The sequence below is a fragment of the Rhinoraja longicauda genome, chromosome 15 (assembly GCF_053455715.1).
Source record: "Rhinoraja longicauda isolate Sanriku21f chromosome 15, sRhiLon1.1, whole genome shotgun sequence".
NCBI classification, from domain to species: Eukaryota; Metazoa; Chordata; class Chondrichthyes; order Rajiformes; family Arhynchobatidae; genus Rhinoraja; species Rhinoraja longicauda.
The window spans coordinates 11,295,414-11,312,969 of NC_135967.1; the positions used below are offsets into that span (position 1 = coordinate 11,295,414).

At 43.4% G+C, this 17,556-nt stretch overlaps 1 protein-coding gene across 3 annotated transcripts in view; it reads right to left on the bottom strand.

Annotated features, from left to right (window-relative positions):
• The window catches only part of il1rapl2 (interleukin 1 receptor accessory protein-like 2), an 806,853-nt gene that overhangs the window by 375,809 nt on the left and 413,488 nt on the right, over positions 1 to 17,556 (bottom strand). For all 3 annotated transcript variants that reach the window (XM_078412191.1, XM_078412190.1, XM_078412192.1), the window contains 2 exons: positions 5,865 to 6,051; positions 1,633 to 1,786 (listed from right to left, as the gene is read on the bottom strand). In XM_078412191.1, coding sequence (XP_078268317.1) covers positions 1,633 to 1,786; positions 5,865 to 6,051 — 341 coding nt within the window. The remainder of the gene's footprint in view (positions 1 to 1,632; positions 1,787 to 5,864; positions 6,052 to 17,556) is intronic.

The window sequence follows — 17,556 nt, forward strand, 5'->3', positions numbered from 1 at the left end:
TCACCATTCAGGTAATACTCTGCTTTCCTGTTCTTGCCGCCAAAGTGGATAACCTCACATTTATCCACATTATATTGCATCTGCCATGCATTTGCCCACTCGCCTAATCTATCCAAGTCACTCTGCAGCCTCCTAGCATCCTCCTCGCAGCCAACACTGCCACCCAGCCTCAGCATTACATCCCGGATCAAACCCGAGTGTCTGGTGCTGTAAGGCAGCATTGTGCCAGTACTGTGCCACCCTGGAGGAGTTAGAGGTTGAGGAAAGAGTTCAAATAATGAATGGAGTTGGAATCTCACTGCCTTGAAGAGTGTGGAGGTAAAAAGGCACATGATATTTATGAAGTACTAGACCAAGTGGACCCATTGGGCCCAAACCCCTCTCCTGCATTGGTGCAGAACCCTCTCCTCCCACCCCCCTCCCTCCTCCCCTCTCACCCCCCTTCCCTTATCCACCCCTTATCCACCCCTTCTCCCTCCCTTCTCCCTCCCTTCTCCCTCCCTTCCCCCTCCCTCGGAGATAGATTTAAACTTTAAAATGGGAATAACTTTTAAAATATAACATCGATTTCAATGAAACTTCTTCCATTAGCACCAAAGGGACGACGGTGGGCCTAAAATAGTCGCGCTATCATGTATCGTTTTGACTAGTTCAGGAAAAACAAACAAGAGTTTTAGTATATAGATTTGTACAGCTCCCAGTATGCACTGCAGCCCAAGAGCTGGGATTAATCTCAATCGAAGCATATAGAGTTATAAAGCATGGAAATAAAGTGCTTCGGCCTACCAAATCCATGTTGGCCATCAGACACATATGTAACCCTATGGTTTTTTTCTTTGTTTACCCGTCACTCTGAGCTGTGGGTAATAATGGGACTGCAGTTGGGTTTGTTACACATCTGTAATCACAGAAGCAGGTAACTCAACATGCAGTCTCCATGTGTCCTCCACAGGACTTCCTGCGCTACACAAAATAAGACCCCAATACAACAATTGCTGGTCGGAACCATAATTAACATGGTGCAAGAATAACTAACCAAAAATCTTGTACAACAATAATAATATAGTTCATAGTCATATAATAATAGCAACAATATACTGTATAGTATTATTGTAAAACCATACAAAATAAATTTAACACAATAAACTAAGATTACACATAATCCTGTGCAGGCAGATGATAGTAGTTTATCTTGGCATTATATTCAGTATAGACATTGTGGGTCAAAGGGCCTGTCCCTGTGATATACTTTTCCATATTCTATGGACTAAGTAAGCACTTATTTACAAACATTCAATTGTCTATCCAAATTCTCATCAACTTCTTTTAGATTCCAGCATTCACTGCCACACTTGGGCCAATTTCTAACTGCCTACCAAAAGCACTGCCTGACCAGAAGGAACCCAAGAGCCTTCTGTGATTTTCTGAATATATGAAAAAAAGTATCAATGCCAATCCTACTATTGCACAAAATGGCATAGCTTGGCCCGATGTTAATCAATACACCCACAAGCCAACACCACTGTCAATTTTCACACAAACAGAATTTGCATGGCTATTTAATCGCAGGATCAAATATTAAATCCAAGACATCATTCTGTTTCAGTTCACGATGAAAGCAAAATGCCTCACCTGTAACTATTAATTCAATCGTTCTTCTCACCAACTTGTCCTTGTATTTCAGTTCACAGGTGTAATTTCCGAAATCTTGTTCTTTGACCTTTTGTATCACGAGGATGTTTCTCTTCTGCAAGATAGAACTCCTCCATGATTGTGGCAAGCATTCCTATGTTGACAAGGGAATTCACAAAGAAGGCATTTATTTCAGTACAACTTGCACTTTCTGCTTGCAATATATCTTGTTTTTCCACACTCAGGGAATTTGCATGTGGGGAATTCGCAGTCCTTCAATCAGAGCTGGTGATGTATTGATTGGTTGATTGATTGATTGAATGATTGATTGATTGATTGATTGATTGATTGATTGATTGATTGATTGATTGATTGATTGATTGATTGATTGATTGATTGATTGATTGATTGATTGATTGATTGGATTGATTGATTGGTTGATTTTTATTGAATTTAGATGCGCTTTTTGCTGGCAAAGGCTAATGTTACGACCCATTCTTAATTGTTCTTAAGAGGGTGACTCACCACCATCCTCCTGACTTAATGCAGCATCGAACAGTCCTTCAGCCCAACAAGTCTATGCTGACCATCAATCAACCCTTCACACTAGTTCTTTGTTATTCCACTTTATCACCCACTCCCGTCACACTAGGTTTACAGAGGCCGATTAACCTACAAACCCACATCTTGTTGGGATGTTGGAGGGAACTGGAGCACCCGGAGATCACAGGGAGAATGTGCAAACTCCACACTGACAGCAGCCAAGGTCAGTATCGAACCTGGGTCTCGGCCGTAGTGCGGCAGCGGCTCTACCAGCTGCACAATAGCATTGGTTGCTTATAACTATTGAACACAGTGCAGCATAAAGACAGGCCTTCTGCTCACAATAACTATGCCAAACATGAAGGCAAATTGCAACGCGAAAATCTATAGCTCCTTCATGGGACTCTGTCATTGAATCTATTCATTCACTGCTCAAGATTATGAAGGTCTTTGTACAAACAGATTACAAATCTTAACAAAGCAGGACCCACATCAAAATAATCTGCTGAAATATTTAATGCTTCCAATTTATTCATACTGTCCAATACCGTTCCACTTAAATCACACAACATACTGAAGTGATAATGGATTACCATGCCATGCATTGAGTCAGGAGGATGGTGGTGGTGTCACTTTCTTAAGGACAATAAGAATGGGGAGTAACATTAGTCTTTGCCAGCAAAAAACACATCTAAAGTCAATAAAAAGAAAACAAATGCTTACAACTACTTAATCACCACCTAAATGAATTTACTCTCATATCCAGCAACATCGTATTCTGTAACATAATCATCTCAATGAACATTTATTGACTTTGATGCAAAATCTGCAAGTGAAGACATCTTGAGCTTGTATGAGTTATAGATGTTTGGATTAATTTAGTTTAGCTTAGAGACACAGCGTGGAAATGGGCCCATTGGCCGACCGAGTCCATTCCGAGCAGCGATCAACCATACATTAGTTCTATCCTATACACTCGGGACAATTTTACAGAAGCCAATTAACCTACAAACCCATGCGTCTTTGGGATGTAGGAGGAAACTTGAGCACCCAAAGGAAACCCACGCGGTAACAGGGTGTATGTACAAACTCCACACAGACGGTAGACACAAAATGCTGGAGCAACTCAGCGGGACAGGCAGCATCTCTGGAGAGAAGGAATGGGTGACGTTTCGGGTCGAGACCCTTCTTCAGACTGACATACAGACAAGCTCCATATAGACAGTACCTGCAGTCAAGATCGAACCGGGTCTCTGGTGCTGTCAGGCAGCAACTCTACCGCTGCGCCACTGTGCCACTCCTCAACTGTGCCACCATAACTAAAGCAGAGCCCTATATATAACATAACCATTATTTTTGTCAAAAATACTTCAATATCAAGTTGTCCCTCGGTATTCCTTTGATCATTAAATTCAGCTGTTTCATTCCAACTATCCTTACGATATTAAACTTTAAGTCCCCAAGTAGAGTTAGATAGAGCTCTTAAAGATAGTGGAGTCAGAAGGTATGGGGAGAGGGCCGGAACGGGGTACTTATTGTGGATGATCAGCCATGATCACATTGAATGGCGGTGCTGGCTCGCCCTCCGAATAGCCTACTCCTGCACCTATTGTCTATTGTCTATTGTCTAAGGGCCCCAGTGAGGCCTGGGATTTAATTAACCTATTTAGCAGTATCATATTGGTTGGATATTTCCAGACAGTAATTCTATTTTTTTATTTCTTCTCAAATGTAACCTCTGGTTCCCATGATATTTTACATTATTGGGTGGCACAGGGGCTCAGCTGGTAGAGCTGCTGCCTCACAGCACCAGAGACCTAGGTTCGATCCTGACCTCAGTCTGTGTGGAGTTTGCACGTTCTCCCTGTGACTGCATGGGTTTCCTCTGGGTGCTCCAGTTTCCTCCCACATCCTAAAAACGTACAAGTTTCTCGGTTAATTTGCTGCTGTGAAATTGTCTCTAGTTCATATGAAGTGGATCAGAAAGTGGGATAATGTACAACTGATGTGAATAGATGATCAACGGTCAGCATGGGCTCGGTGGGGCAAAGGGCCTATTTCCATGCTGTATCTTTCAATGAATCAATCATTATTCCTCCCCATATACATCCATGCCCGATGAACATAATTGCTCCAAATCTTGTCTTTCAATTTCTTCTGCGCTGCATTCTTAAGAACATAGTCTGGGCCCTCCCGAAATGTCACCAATCTATTCCATCCACTGATGCTGCCTGACCTGCTAAGTTCCTCCAGAACTTTGAACTAAGCTTAAGATTCCAGCATCTACAGTCTTTTGTATATCTGTATTGATTTAATCTAGTCAATATTAAACGAGAGGCCAAGAAAGCATGAATAGGAATGTCCTACTTTTGTTAGCAGACAGGTCAATACCTAGGTGGTGGAGATTTAAGGTAATGGAGGGAAGGATAACAATGGTTTGCAATTTTTGACATCATTCAGGGGATATTGGGGACAGGATTGTGCTCTGACGAGAGAAAGATCCCCATTGTGTTTAAAATAATCATGAATAGACACTTATTCACAAAGTGCTGGAGTAACTCAGCAGGTCAGGCAGCATCTCAGGAGAGAAGGAATGGGTGACGTTTCGGGTCGACACTTGTCATGTTACTTGGTTGCTGCATTGCTTATTAGGTAGTTCCAGAAGACTAGCTTTTCTATCTAGAATTTAGAAATAGTTCACATTCTCTGGGTTAATGTCACGGGCTGGTCAGTCAATAACCATTGCCACGTTGAAGACAAAGTTAAATTGGACAAATACAATGAAATTAGGGCACGTTACTTTATAGGGGGCGGCACAGTGGCGCAGCAGTAGACTTGCTGCCTTACAGTGTGAGAGACCCAGGTTCGATCCTGACTATGGGTGCTGCATGTATGGAGTTTGTATGTTCTCCCTATGACTGCTTGGGTTTTTTCCGGGTGCTCCGGTTTCCTCCAACATTTCAAAGATGTGCAGGTTTGAAGGTTAATCGGCTTCTGTAAATTGTCCGTCGTGTGTAGGATAGAACTCGTGTATGGGTGATCGTTGGTCGGCACAGACTCGCTAGGACGGATGGCCTGTTTCCACGCTGTATCTCTAAACTAAAGAAAAATATTCAGCCCATTAAAAATATTCGTCCCTGCAAGGTTTGGGCCTTTGGCTGAGAAGTGAGATTAAGCTCTACAACTTTTTCAAGCAGCAGAGACACAATGGGCAGAGCGGCCCTATGGGCTGTTGCTTTTCTCACAGTTTCCCTTTCTAGCCTTGCCTTAAAAATGCATCCACATACTGCATGTTGCCTAATTAAATGGGGAATGAATTGGCCTGTTCCGAGGTTAAATTTTGCCATAGAATATTGGAAAACATGTTGGAAAAGCCTCCTCAAAAAAACCTGTCTCCCAGATCTTCCCCAAAACTACTGCAACATCCATCCAGCTGAGAGAGCAAAATGGAAGAGCAAAAGTCAGCAGAGAAGTATTTAGTGATACGAGGTGACTTTAAAAATTGATCATACTCATGATAACAAGTGCCAAGTATGTGAAAAGGACGTAACCTCTAGAAGATATTTAATAATGTACAGATTCCATCAATTTAATGGAAGGAATCTGATATCAGGACAAAGTTCCATTTCAAAGGGCAGCTATGTTACAGCAAATGGTTCGATTTCTACAAGCAAAATTATTGTTTTTACCTTGTACCAAACGATATCAATGTCTTGATCAGTTGTGATGAAGTCTTCAATCTCTGGACAGAAGATCTCTTTGCTTTTCGTAATTTCAGCCTTCTCCAAATTTCGGACCATACTGTTGTAGCAAAGACCCGAGTCATTATCGGCCACCATCAAGGACATTGTCACCTTCATACAATACGTCGAGTTTCTGCAACGAGAGTGGCATTTTACATTTCTACCATCATTCCATCAAGTTAGAATATTAAAACAATGAAGTACCAAATGCTGATGTTTGATAACGTCCCACAGAGTTTCAAAGTGCTTTCAAATCAAGTCCAGAACCGTGGGCCAAGTTAGATGGCCGATGAGTGACTGACCAATTTGTTCAAGGGGCCGCTGATGAAGATGTTTGTAGGTGCACGGGTTTGCAAGCACAGTGCCAACAATGTGCACACAGGCTGTGCTTAAAACAAGGACCAAAATGCTGGCTAGTGGGTGAAGAGAACACCATGCACTGGGTTTGGATACTGGCTTTAGTCTTTTGACTTTAGTTTTTGGGGATACAGCACAGAAACAGGCCCTTCGGCCCACCGTCTGCGATCACCCCGTACACCAGCACTATCCTGCACACTCGGGACAATTTACAATGAACAAAAACCAATGAACTGACAAAGCTGCACGTCATTGGAGTGTGGGCATCACAAAATGCTGGAGTAACTCAGCGGGTCAGGCAGCATCTCAGGAGAGAAGGAATGGGTGACGTTTCGGGTCGAGACCCTTCTTCAGAGTGTGCGAGTAAGCTGGAGCACCCAGAGAAAACCCGCGTGGTCACAGGGAGAACGTGCAAACTCCGTGGGTTCAGACAAGCACCTGTAGTCAGAATCAAACCCAGGTCTCTGACGTTGCAAGGCAGCAACTCTAGCGCTGCTCCACTGTGACCTTATGCTGTTGTTTATCGACTTATTGACTGTTTAATTATGTGGATTAAAAAAGGGATAAATTAATATTAAAGGACATGGAGCAATCTGTAAATATTGTAAAATAATAGGAAACAAACATTCTTTAATTACTTATGGAAATTTATATGTCAGAAAATGACCATTTAGCCCATAGCAATGGAAAAAGAGTGATCCAACCTTCTCCCCACTGTCCAGAAAAAAACCTTGCATAACGGTGAACACATAAGGCACATTCTATGTCCTCTGAGCTCAGGTCTGAAGTTAGGTTTAGATTTAGGTTTATTATTGTCATGTCCACAGAGTTATCGTGAAAAGCCATGTTTTGCATTATATCCAATCAGCTCAAGTACAGCTCAAATGTATCACAAAATGAGTCTGAAGAAGGGTCTCTACCCGAAACGTCGTCCATTCCTTCTCTCCTGAGATGCTGCCTCACCTGCTGAGTTACTCCAGCATTTTGTGACAAAATGCTGGAGTAACTCAGTGGGTCAGGCAGCATCTCAGGAGAGAAGGAATGGGTGACGTTTTGGGTCGAGATCCTTCTTCAGACTGATGAGGGCTCAAGCTCATGTACAATGGAGATAGACCAAAGGGAAAGCTGCGAAGTGCAGAATGTAGACAGCAATGTAACGCATCAGTTCCATAGACAAAGTCCAATGTCCTCAAGGGGGTAGAGGAGAATCGGACAGTAACCTAGGTTATGGAAGGACCATTCAGAAGCCTGATAACAGAGGGAACAGAATCCCTGCAGAGTGCAGAATATTATTCTCAGCATTGTAGCTTAATTGTTCCATAGAGTATTTTATTGTGTGGGAAAGAACTGCAGATACTGGTTTAAATCGAAGGTAGACACAAAATGCTGGAGTATCTCAGGCAGCATCTCTGGAGAGAAGGAAGTGTTTTATTGTCATATATACTGAAACCGATCAATGGAATTCCTACTTGCAGCTGCACAAATACAGTAAATACAGTGCACAAGAGATAATATAATAGACAAACATAAAACAGTTCAATAAATAAAGAAACAATATCATAATCATCATAATCATACCTTATTAGCCAATACTGCCTTGCAACATACGAGGAATTTCATTTGCCATACAGTCAAACCAATAAAAAGCAACAGAACACACAAAATACATTTTAACATGAACATCCACCACAGTGACTCCTCCATATGGAAGGCGAAAAAAAGTTCAATCTCTTCCCTTCTTTGTCCTCCCGCGGTCGGGGGCCTTGAGCTTCCCTTGACGGGACGATCTTGACTCCTGTAGCCAGCGGTTGGGCCTTCCTCATCAGGGCGATCAGGCTCCTGCATCGGGGGGAATCTCAGCTCCCCCGTGCCAAGCAATCGGACCTAGTTCAGGGCTAGTCAATACCTTCTGTGTCATTTGGAGCTCCCGACATTGGTCTCTGCCCGAGACTGTGAGCTCCTCGATGTTGAAGTCCGCAGGCCGCAGTTGGAGCGTCGATCCCAGGCAAGGGATCGGCACCAATGGTATGTCCACGGCCCCGCGGTGGGGCTCAAAGTCAATCCCGAGCAAGGCCTCCAACTCCATGATGTTAGGCCGCAGAGCGACCGGAGGTACGATCGGGAAAACAATCGCATCTCAGGCAAGGTAAGAGATTGGAAAAATGTTTCTCCCATCCCCCCTGCCCACCTCCCCACATAAAACAAACCAGAGAACATGAACACATACTTTTAAAACACACAAAAAATAACAAAAAAAGATGAAAAAGACAGACAGACTGTAGGCAAGGCTGCCATCGCGGCGCCACCCGGTGGTATCAATATGATGCAAAAAACAAAACAAAGACCAAGGTCCCTCGTGCAACTAAGGCCATTCATAGTTTGCAGTTTAGTTGAGTTTTTTATGTTCAATAACTTCATGCCATTGGGAAGAGGCTGTGCCTCTTTTTAGACTCCTATACCTTCTTCTCAATGACAGGAATGAAATAAGGGCGTGACCAGGGTGTTGTGGGTCCTTGAAAAGGCTGATGCCTTTTTGAGGAGGTGCCTCCAGTATATTCTAATTTAGCAACTCAATATTCAGTAACTCTATCTTCCAACTTCACAAACTCAGGTGGTTAAAGGAACTGAATAACAACGCCAATAGCATACAATTCGGTGTTTTAAACAATATTTGTTATAAGCAGGGTAATGACGAGAAGGGAATCGTGGACATCAGGTCACATTAGTCAGCATGGAAAACATCAAGACTTACTGCCCCTGGGTATCACCCTACCTAAAATACATATTATCTGTGGACTAATTCTAGGTGGTCAGTGTTCATGATCAAACTAATGAAGGTCAGTCCATGTTAGGTTCCCAGGCATATGATGTGCCGGTCAGATTGTGTACAGCTTAGCCAACAGTTAAGTTTAGAGTTAGAAGATGGAAACAGATCCTTCGGCCAACCAAGTCCACGCCGTCCATCGATCACCCATTCACACTAGTTCTATGTTATCGCACTTTCTCATCCACTCCCTACACTAAAGGGAATTTCACACAAGCCAAATTAATCAGGAAAAACAAATCACACCCTGGCCACTCCCTCTTCCCTCTCCCCTCTCCCATCAGGCAAAAGGTATAGAAGTGTGAAAACGCACATCACCAGATTCAGGGACAGTTTCTTCCCAGCTGTTATCAAGCAACTGAATTATCCTACCACAACGGAAGAGCATTGCTGAACCACTATCTACCATTGATGTCCCTCAAACTCGGACTTGACCGGACATTGCTGGCTTTACCTTGCACTAAACATTATTCCCTTATCATGTATCTACACACTGTAAATGGATTAATTGTAATCATGTATTGTCTTTCTGTTGATTGGTTAGCCAGCAACAAAAAGCTTTCCACTGTACCTCGGTATACATGACAATAAATTAAACTGAACTGAACTGAACTAATCTACAAACCCGCACGTCTTTGGAACATGCAAGCTCCACACAGACGGCACCCGAGGTCTGGCGCTGTGAGGCAGCAGCACTACCCGCTGTGCCACTGTGTCACCTGACACAGTTCATTCCGAAGAGGAAAACTGAAGAGGAGCTGAAAGAAAAACAGAGTAAAAACAACCACACATAGTTTTAGCTTTCTGTAGCCTCTCTTCGTCACCAGGGACACCGATTCCAAATGGTTTATGTTTTGAATCTCAGGTTTAGAATTGTTATAAGTTCGAGAATGAATCGGTGTGGAGAAAAGAGAAATTTCAGGCATTTGGCTGAATTAGATTTTCAACTATTTTGATTTTTATTCGAATTAACCAGATGAATACAATTGCAATCTGTTACAAACGCAATGTATTCACGATGATCAGCAAGATCACACTTTGTTCTTAATATTTTAAAACCTTAATTACTTATTCATGTTGATTTTTTCCATCTATCCATTTAAGCAATAAAAATATCTCCAGAGTATAACATAAATAAGAAATGGACTAATAATCCAGTTATTAAAATCTTCATCTGGTGCTTTAGGTTTTTTAGAAATGTATAATGCAAGCTGACTCCATGGAACATTGCTCTGTGGTCTAGAGTTCTAGCCAGCTCAAGGTAGCCTGTGAACCCTCAAGTCTTTCAGAGGAAAGGTACTACAGAGATGCACCATAGAAAGCATACTGTCAGGTCGCATCACAGCTTGGTTTGGGAATAGCTCTGCACAAGGCCGCAAGAAATTGCAGAGAGCTGTAGATGTCGCTCAGTTCATCGCACAGACCAGACTCCCACCAGACTCCTCTATCTTTTCTCCACGCTGCTTTTGAAAAGCAGCCAACATAATCAAAGTCAGACTTTTCAGCCTGAAGATGAGATAGATACGCCCATCTAGTGTTATATAAATATGTAATACATGTGTATATATATATATATATATATTATATATATATATATATAATGTATATATAAATATATGTTTGTGTTGCTGCAAGTAAGAATTTCATTATTCTGTTTCAAAACATATGACAATAAAACACACTTGGCTCTTGGCTCTTGCCTCTTGAAAACCTGGATATTTTTTTAAAGAATAAAGATGAATGCCATTCCTTCCCAACAAAACTTGCTTTCAAACAAATAATAAAAAGATTAGTGCTTGCAACCTGAAACATTAGGAATGCGACTTACTGTTGGGAAAGGCCGGTAATGATTATCGTAAGAAGAATGGAGACGCCAAGTATGAGGAACATCCGCAATACAGCAAATTGGGCTATTTATATCATTTTTAGATTTAGAGATACAGCTCGGAAACAGGCCCTTCGGTCCACCGAGTCTGCGCCGCCCAGCGATCCCCGCACATTAACACTATCCTACACCCACTAGGGACAATTTTTTACATTTACCCAGTCAATTATCTTACATACCTGTACGTCTTTGGAGTGTGCGAGGAAACCGAAGATCTCGGAGAAAACCCACGCAGGTCACGGGGAGAACGTACAAACTCCGTACAGACGGCGCCCGTAGTCAGGATCGAACCTGAGTCTCCGGCGCTGCATTCGCTGTAAGGCAGCAACTCTACCACTGCGCCACTGTGTCCTGGTGCGCTAATTCCAATGCACAGGAACTGCTTAAAGTGGTCGACTCAGCCGGGTATATCACGGGCACAGCCCTCGCCAGCATCAAAAGCTTCTGCATGAGGTTCTGTCTCAAGAAGGTGGCATCTAACATTAAGGATCGCCACCAACCGGGCCATGCCCTCTTCTCACTGCTAGCATCAGGCAGGAGGCACAGAAGCCTGAAGATCCACACGACCAGGTTTAGGAACAGCTACATCTATCTTTGGTCGGCATAGCCTCAGTTGGCTGAAGGCCCTGTTTTCAAACTGTATCTCTACACTGAGCTAAATTAAACTAAACTAAAATAAACTAATCTAAACTCAGCTAACATAAGCTACGCTAAGCTAAGACAAGCTAAGGTAAGCTAAACTAAACTAAATTGAATGAAACAAACCAGGTGTTTGAACCAACCCGCACAACCCTGATCCTACCTCAATAATGGAACACCATGCACAACCTCTTGCACAACCATGAGACGTTGTTTTCTCTCATTGTGTTTTACACTATTGCTTTCGGGTTTTCTCGGATCTATTTTATTTTTACTGTCTTCCAGAATTTATATGAAATTTCCATACTATTTGTCTTGGTGCATTGTGTGAGTCTTTGCACCTGTGATGCTGCTGCAAGGAAGATATTCCCTTGTATCTGTACCGCACTGTACTTATGCACCTGACAATAAACTCAACTTGACTGAACTTGATTTACATGTGGAATGTTGATACTAATGCGCAATTATGTGTAAGGTTGACAGGAAAACCGACATGCTCCCCAAACTGGGCCAAGACCGCAAGACCACAAGAAATTGCAGAGAATTGTGGACACAGCCCAGACCATCACACAAACCAATCTCCCTTCCATTGATTCCATCTACACTTCATTCTGCCTCAGGAAACCCATCAACATAATCAAGGACTAGTCTCACCCTATTCACTCCCTCCTCCCCTCTCCCATCAGGTAGCAGGTACAGAAATGTGAAAACACACACCTCCAGATTCACGTGTAGGAAAGAACTGCAGATGCTAGTTTAAATCGAAGGTCTGAAGAAGAAGATGAAGAGAAGGAATCTGAAGACGGGTCTCAACCCGAAATGTCACCCATTCCTTCTCTCCAGAGATGCTGCCTGTCCCACCGAGTTACTCCAGCATTTTGTGTCTACCTCCAGATTCAGAGACAGTTTCTTCCCAGCTGTTATTAGGCAACTGATTCATCCTATCATCAACCAGAGAGCGGTCCTGACCTATCATCTACGTCATTGGAGGTGCTTGGACTGTCTTTAATCGGACTTTACTGGCCTTTATCTTGCACAAAATGTTATTCCCTTTATCCTGTATCTGTACACTGTGAACGGCTTGATTGTAATTAAGTATTGTTTTTCCGCTGAATGGAGGGCACGCAACAAAAAAGCTTTTCACTGTGTCTTGGTACAAGTGACAATAATAAACAAAACTAAGCAAAAGAACTTGATATTTTGTCAAAGATGTATGATATTTGAAAATCACTTTAGTTTTGTATTAAAGCTGCACTCAGTACCATTCTTATTTGTAAAAACATCTTTAAATTTCCACATTAGAAAATAATTTACCAAGCAATTCTTCTTCTTCTTTCGTATGTCAACTACAACAATCAAAAGTTGCAATTGGTGCTTCAGAGTACCGTAGTTGAAGCGTTGGTGCAAATTTTGCCAGTTCTGTAGAACTACCCAGGGTGGACGACGTGGACTTAAAGCAGCTCCCAGCCCCAATAAGCAATTGATTATGTGCGACTAACAGAACATTTTTCTCAATGCAGTGGTGTCAAATTGACAGTTAGGGCAATCCAAAATAGCAGTGACATGATCAGTGGTTAAGCCGCTATACAAGGATGTGAGAAGGAAGCTAACCCCTTGGAAGAGGCACATCACCCGGTTTTGCTGGCTATCGAATGTTTGGAGCACTATGAATCTGTTTGGCATTCTGAAACGTTCGGCAGAAATCAAATCGGAAAAATAATTTTCGAACAGTTTTGTAAACTACAACTATTTTTCAAATAAATCATTTAAACGAGCTAAACGATTATCAATAATTTTGTTCAGTTTTATTTGGAGATACAATGTGGAAACAGGACATTCGGCCCATCGAGGCCACGCCAACCATCTATCACCCATACACAATGCTGCACACGAAAAAGGCACTTTAATGAAGCCAATTAACTGACAAACCTGCAAGTCTTTGGGATGTGGGAGGAAACCGGAGCACTGGAAGAAAACTCACGTGGTCACAGGGAGAATGTACAAATTCCTTGAAGACAGGGCCCATAGTCAGGATCGAACCCGGGTCTCTGGCGCGGTGAGGCAGCAACTCTACCACTGCGCCACCGTGCCAACCTTTGTTAACGCAAAATGCTTCAGTAACTCAACGTCAGGCAGCATCTCTTGAGGACAGGGATAAGCAATGTTTTGGGTCGGGACCCTTCTTCAGACCGACTGCAGTACGGGGTGGGGGGGAAGGGGGGGAACTGGAACTACAATCAGTCCTGACTGAGAATATTGTCCATTCGTTCCCTCCACAGATGCTGCTTGACCTGTTTAATTACTCCAGCACTTTGTGTTCTATGCAAGATTCCAGCATCTGCAGTTCCTTGTGCCTCCATCAATAGTTAATTCCAATAAGCACAAATGATCATATCCCTTCCCCTATTCCTATGCAGTCATTATTTTCCATTCATATTGTTTCAGTGACTGGTCTAGACTGGTCTAGTGACAGGTGGATGGGTAGATTGGCCATATCATATCATATACATACAGCCGGAAACAGGCCTTTTCGGCCCTCCAAGTCCGTGCCGCCCAGTGATCCCCGTACATTAACACTATCCTACACCCACTAGGGACAATTTTTACATTTTACCCAGCCAATTAACCTACATTCCATCCTAGTCACGGTGAAATAACACCATGGTCATTGCTCTGCTACAGGAATCTCTGTGGACATTCATGGGACTGAATGCAGGCAGTTCAGCATGATGAGGTTTGTAGATCACAACAAGTCCTTCCCAATATTAGTTTGGCCACACAAGAAATCATTGGTAGATGGTTGCCTGGAAACATGATTGCATCCCTTCTTGATATGCTAAATAATGTGGAACATTGCGCCATTACCCAATTGTCTACACTGCAAAACAATCCAGAAGTTAGCCAAGAATACTCTGTGAACAGTACTCCGTCCAAACAAACGTGCGGTTCGCCTCAGGAGGTGTTTGTAGAGCTAGCAGCTGCCATGCCTGTGCTGTGCTGATTGTCGGGATGAGTGTCAAAGTTTTAGTTTAGTTTAATCTAGAGATGCAGTGCAGAAACGGGACCTTCAGTTCACTGCATTCGCACCAACTAGCGATCACCCACACATTAGCTCTATCCGACACACTAGGGACAATTTACAGAAGCCAATTAACCTACCAACCTGCACATCTTTGAAATGTGGGAGGAAACCGAAGTGTCTGGAGAAAACCCACGCAGTCACAGGGAGAACGTGCAAACTCCGTACAGACAACACCCGTAGTCAGGATTGAACCCGGGTATTGAACCCGGGTGCAGTAAGGTAGTAAGGCCCCAACTCGTCCGCGCCGACCAAGATACCTCATCTCAGCCTTTACTGACTTTCGGTGTCCAGGCCCTCGTTCCCGCATCTTTACGATGGACATTCAGTCGCTCTACACCTCCAACCCTCACCGGGAAGGTCTTAGAGCCTTCCATTTCTTCCTCAACAGCAGACCTAGCCAATCTCCCTCTACTGACACTCTCTTCCGCCAAGCGGAGCATCGTCTCCTTCAACTCCTCCCACTTCCTTCAAATCAAAGGAGTAGCCATCGGCCCCAGCTCTGCCTGCCTTCATTTTGTTGGGTACCTGGAACAATCCCTGTCCAGCTGTACACTGACCCTACCCCCAAACTCTATCTCCGCTACATTGGCGACTTCATTGGTGCTACCTCCTGCACCCATGCAGAACTCATGGACTTCATTAACTTTTCTACTAACTTCCACCCTGCACCCAAATTCACTCGGATCATCTCCAACACTTCCCTTCCCTTTCTTGATCTCACCATCTCTATCAAAGCATAGACTATCGACTGACAGTGAGACCCTAGCTCCCTCCAGAAGATACTTTGGTGCTCCAGAATTCAGCAACTGCAGTCTCTTGTGTCTTCATTAGCGATACAAAATGCCCAGAGGTTTCTGAACACAACGTTAAGTGTAAATCGGGCTGATCTTGGCAGATATCTCCCTGAAAACAATATCTGTGCAATGCAACTATACAACAGCGCTAAAGAAAAGTAACAAATTCCCTGCAGGTTCTGGTGAAGACGCAAATGAACTTGGAGTATCGTGTGCTTTTCTGTAGCTTTGGGTTTTCGATAATCACGAGGCAAAGCATAAAAACAAACTATTATTGGACTTTAACCACTGGCCCTTGAAGAAAGGTCAAATCTCTGGGGATTGTTTATTCTGAAAGACAGGAGACATTTCAAGCATACAATGTTTTTTAAAGTAGAGAAACTAAGCCAACGTGGGACAGATAGAGTCATATAGAGTCTTAGGGCGTGGAAACAGGCCCTTCGTCCCAACTTGCCCACTCCAGCCAACATGCCCCAGCTACACCAGTCCCACCTGCCTGCGTTTGGCCCATTTCCCTCTAAATGTGTCCTATCCATGGACCCGTCTAATTTTTTTAAAATGTTGTTATAGTACTTCCTCTGGCAGCTTGTTCCATACACTCCCCACTCTTTGTGTGAAAAGATATTGCAGCAAAGAGCTGGTTTCCCACAAGACGAGCAACAAATTGGGGATTTTGTGCAGGAAAGAACTGCTGATGCTGGTTTTAATCGAAGGTAGACACAAAATGCTGGAGTAACTCAGCGGGACAGGCAGCATCACTGGAGAGAAGGAATGGGTGGCATTTCGGGTCAAGACCCCAAGGAGTCTGAAGAAGGGTCTCGACCCGAAACGTCACCTATTCCTCTCTCCAGAGATGCTGCCTGTCCCATTGAGTTGCCCCAGCATTTTTGTGTCTAAATTGCAGATTTTGGTGGATACAGGATTATAGTGTTGGACAGCACAGAAACTGGCCCTTCTGCCCATCATGACTATGCTAAACCTATTATACATCTACGAGAATTCCATTTGCTGCAATAGGACGATATTCCTCCTTGCCTTGCTTTATTAAGTGTCTCATAAATGCCTCTTAAAGGTAGTGATTGTGTCCAATTCCACCACCTACTCTGGCGGCGCATTGCAGATATCAACCAGTCTTTGTAAAATACTCACCCATAAGATTTCCTTTAAACCTTCTTTCTCTCAGATTAAGCTTACACCCTCAGAAAGAAGATTTTGGCTATCTACCCTGTCTATGCCTCTCGTAATTTTGTACACCTCTATTACATCGGGGCAGTACAGTAGCCTAGCAATAGAGCTGCTGCCTTACAGCGCCAGAGGCCCGGGTCCGATCCTGACTACAGATGCTGTCTGTATGGAGTTTGTACGTTCCCCCTGAGACCGCGTGGGTTTTCTCCGACTGCTCCGGTTTTCATCCGTATTCCAAAGACGTGTAAGTTTAGAGGTTAATTGGCATTGGTAAATTGTAAGTTGCCCCTAGTGTGTAGGATGGTGCTAGTGTACGTGGGTGACCGCTGGCCTGTGGTCCAAAGGGCCTGTTTCTGCACTGTTTTTCTAAAGTCTAAAATCAGCCCTCAATCTCTTTTAATCCAAGAAAAAACAAGTCCAGCCTATCCGACCTCTCTCAATAACTAAAGTCTTTCAATTCCGGCAGCATTTTCGTGAATCCCCTTTGCACTCTCTCCAATTCACCAGTACCACTCCTCCCAATAGTGTGGTGACCAGAACTATATACAATGCACCAATAGTTTATACATCGCAGTACAGGTTACAAATGCCCTGGCTACTATTTGCCAGCATTTCCCTGTCTTCAGTCCGACTGAGTTCTGAATGGAGTCCAACAACAGTTGCAGTATTCCCCGATCACTTGGAGCAACAAATCCATCCAAACACGTGTGCCAACTGGGATAACCTTCAGACTAAATTGCATCCCAATTCCCATCCTGCTACTGAAACCCTTTCCTTTGCCTTTGTTACTTTCTGGTCTTAATCATTTTGTTGCACTCCAGGCCCTTTGGCTCACCAAGTATGGGCCGACAAGCGATCACGAGTATGGGCCG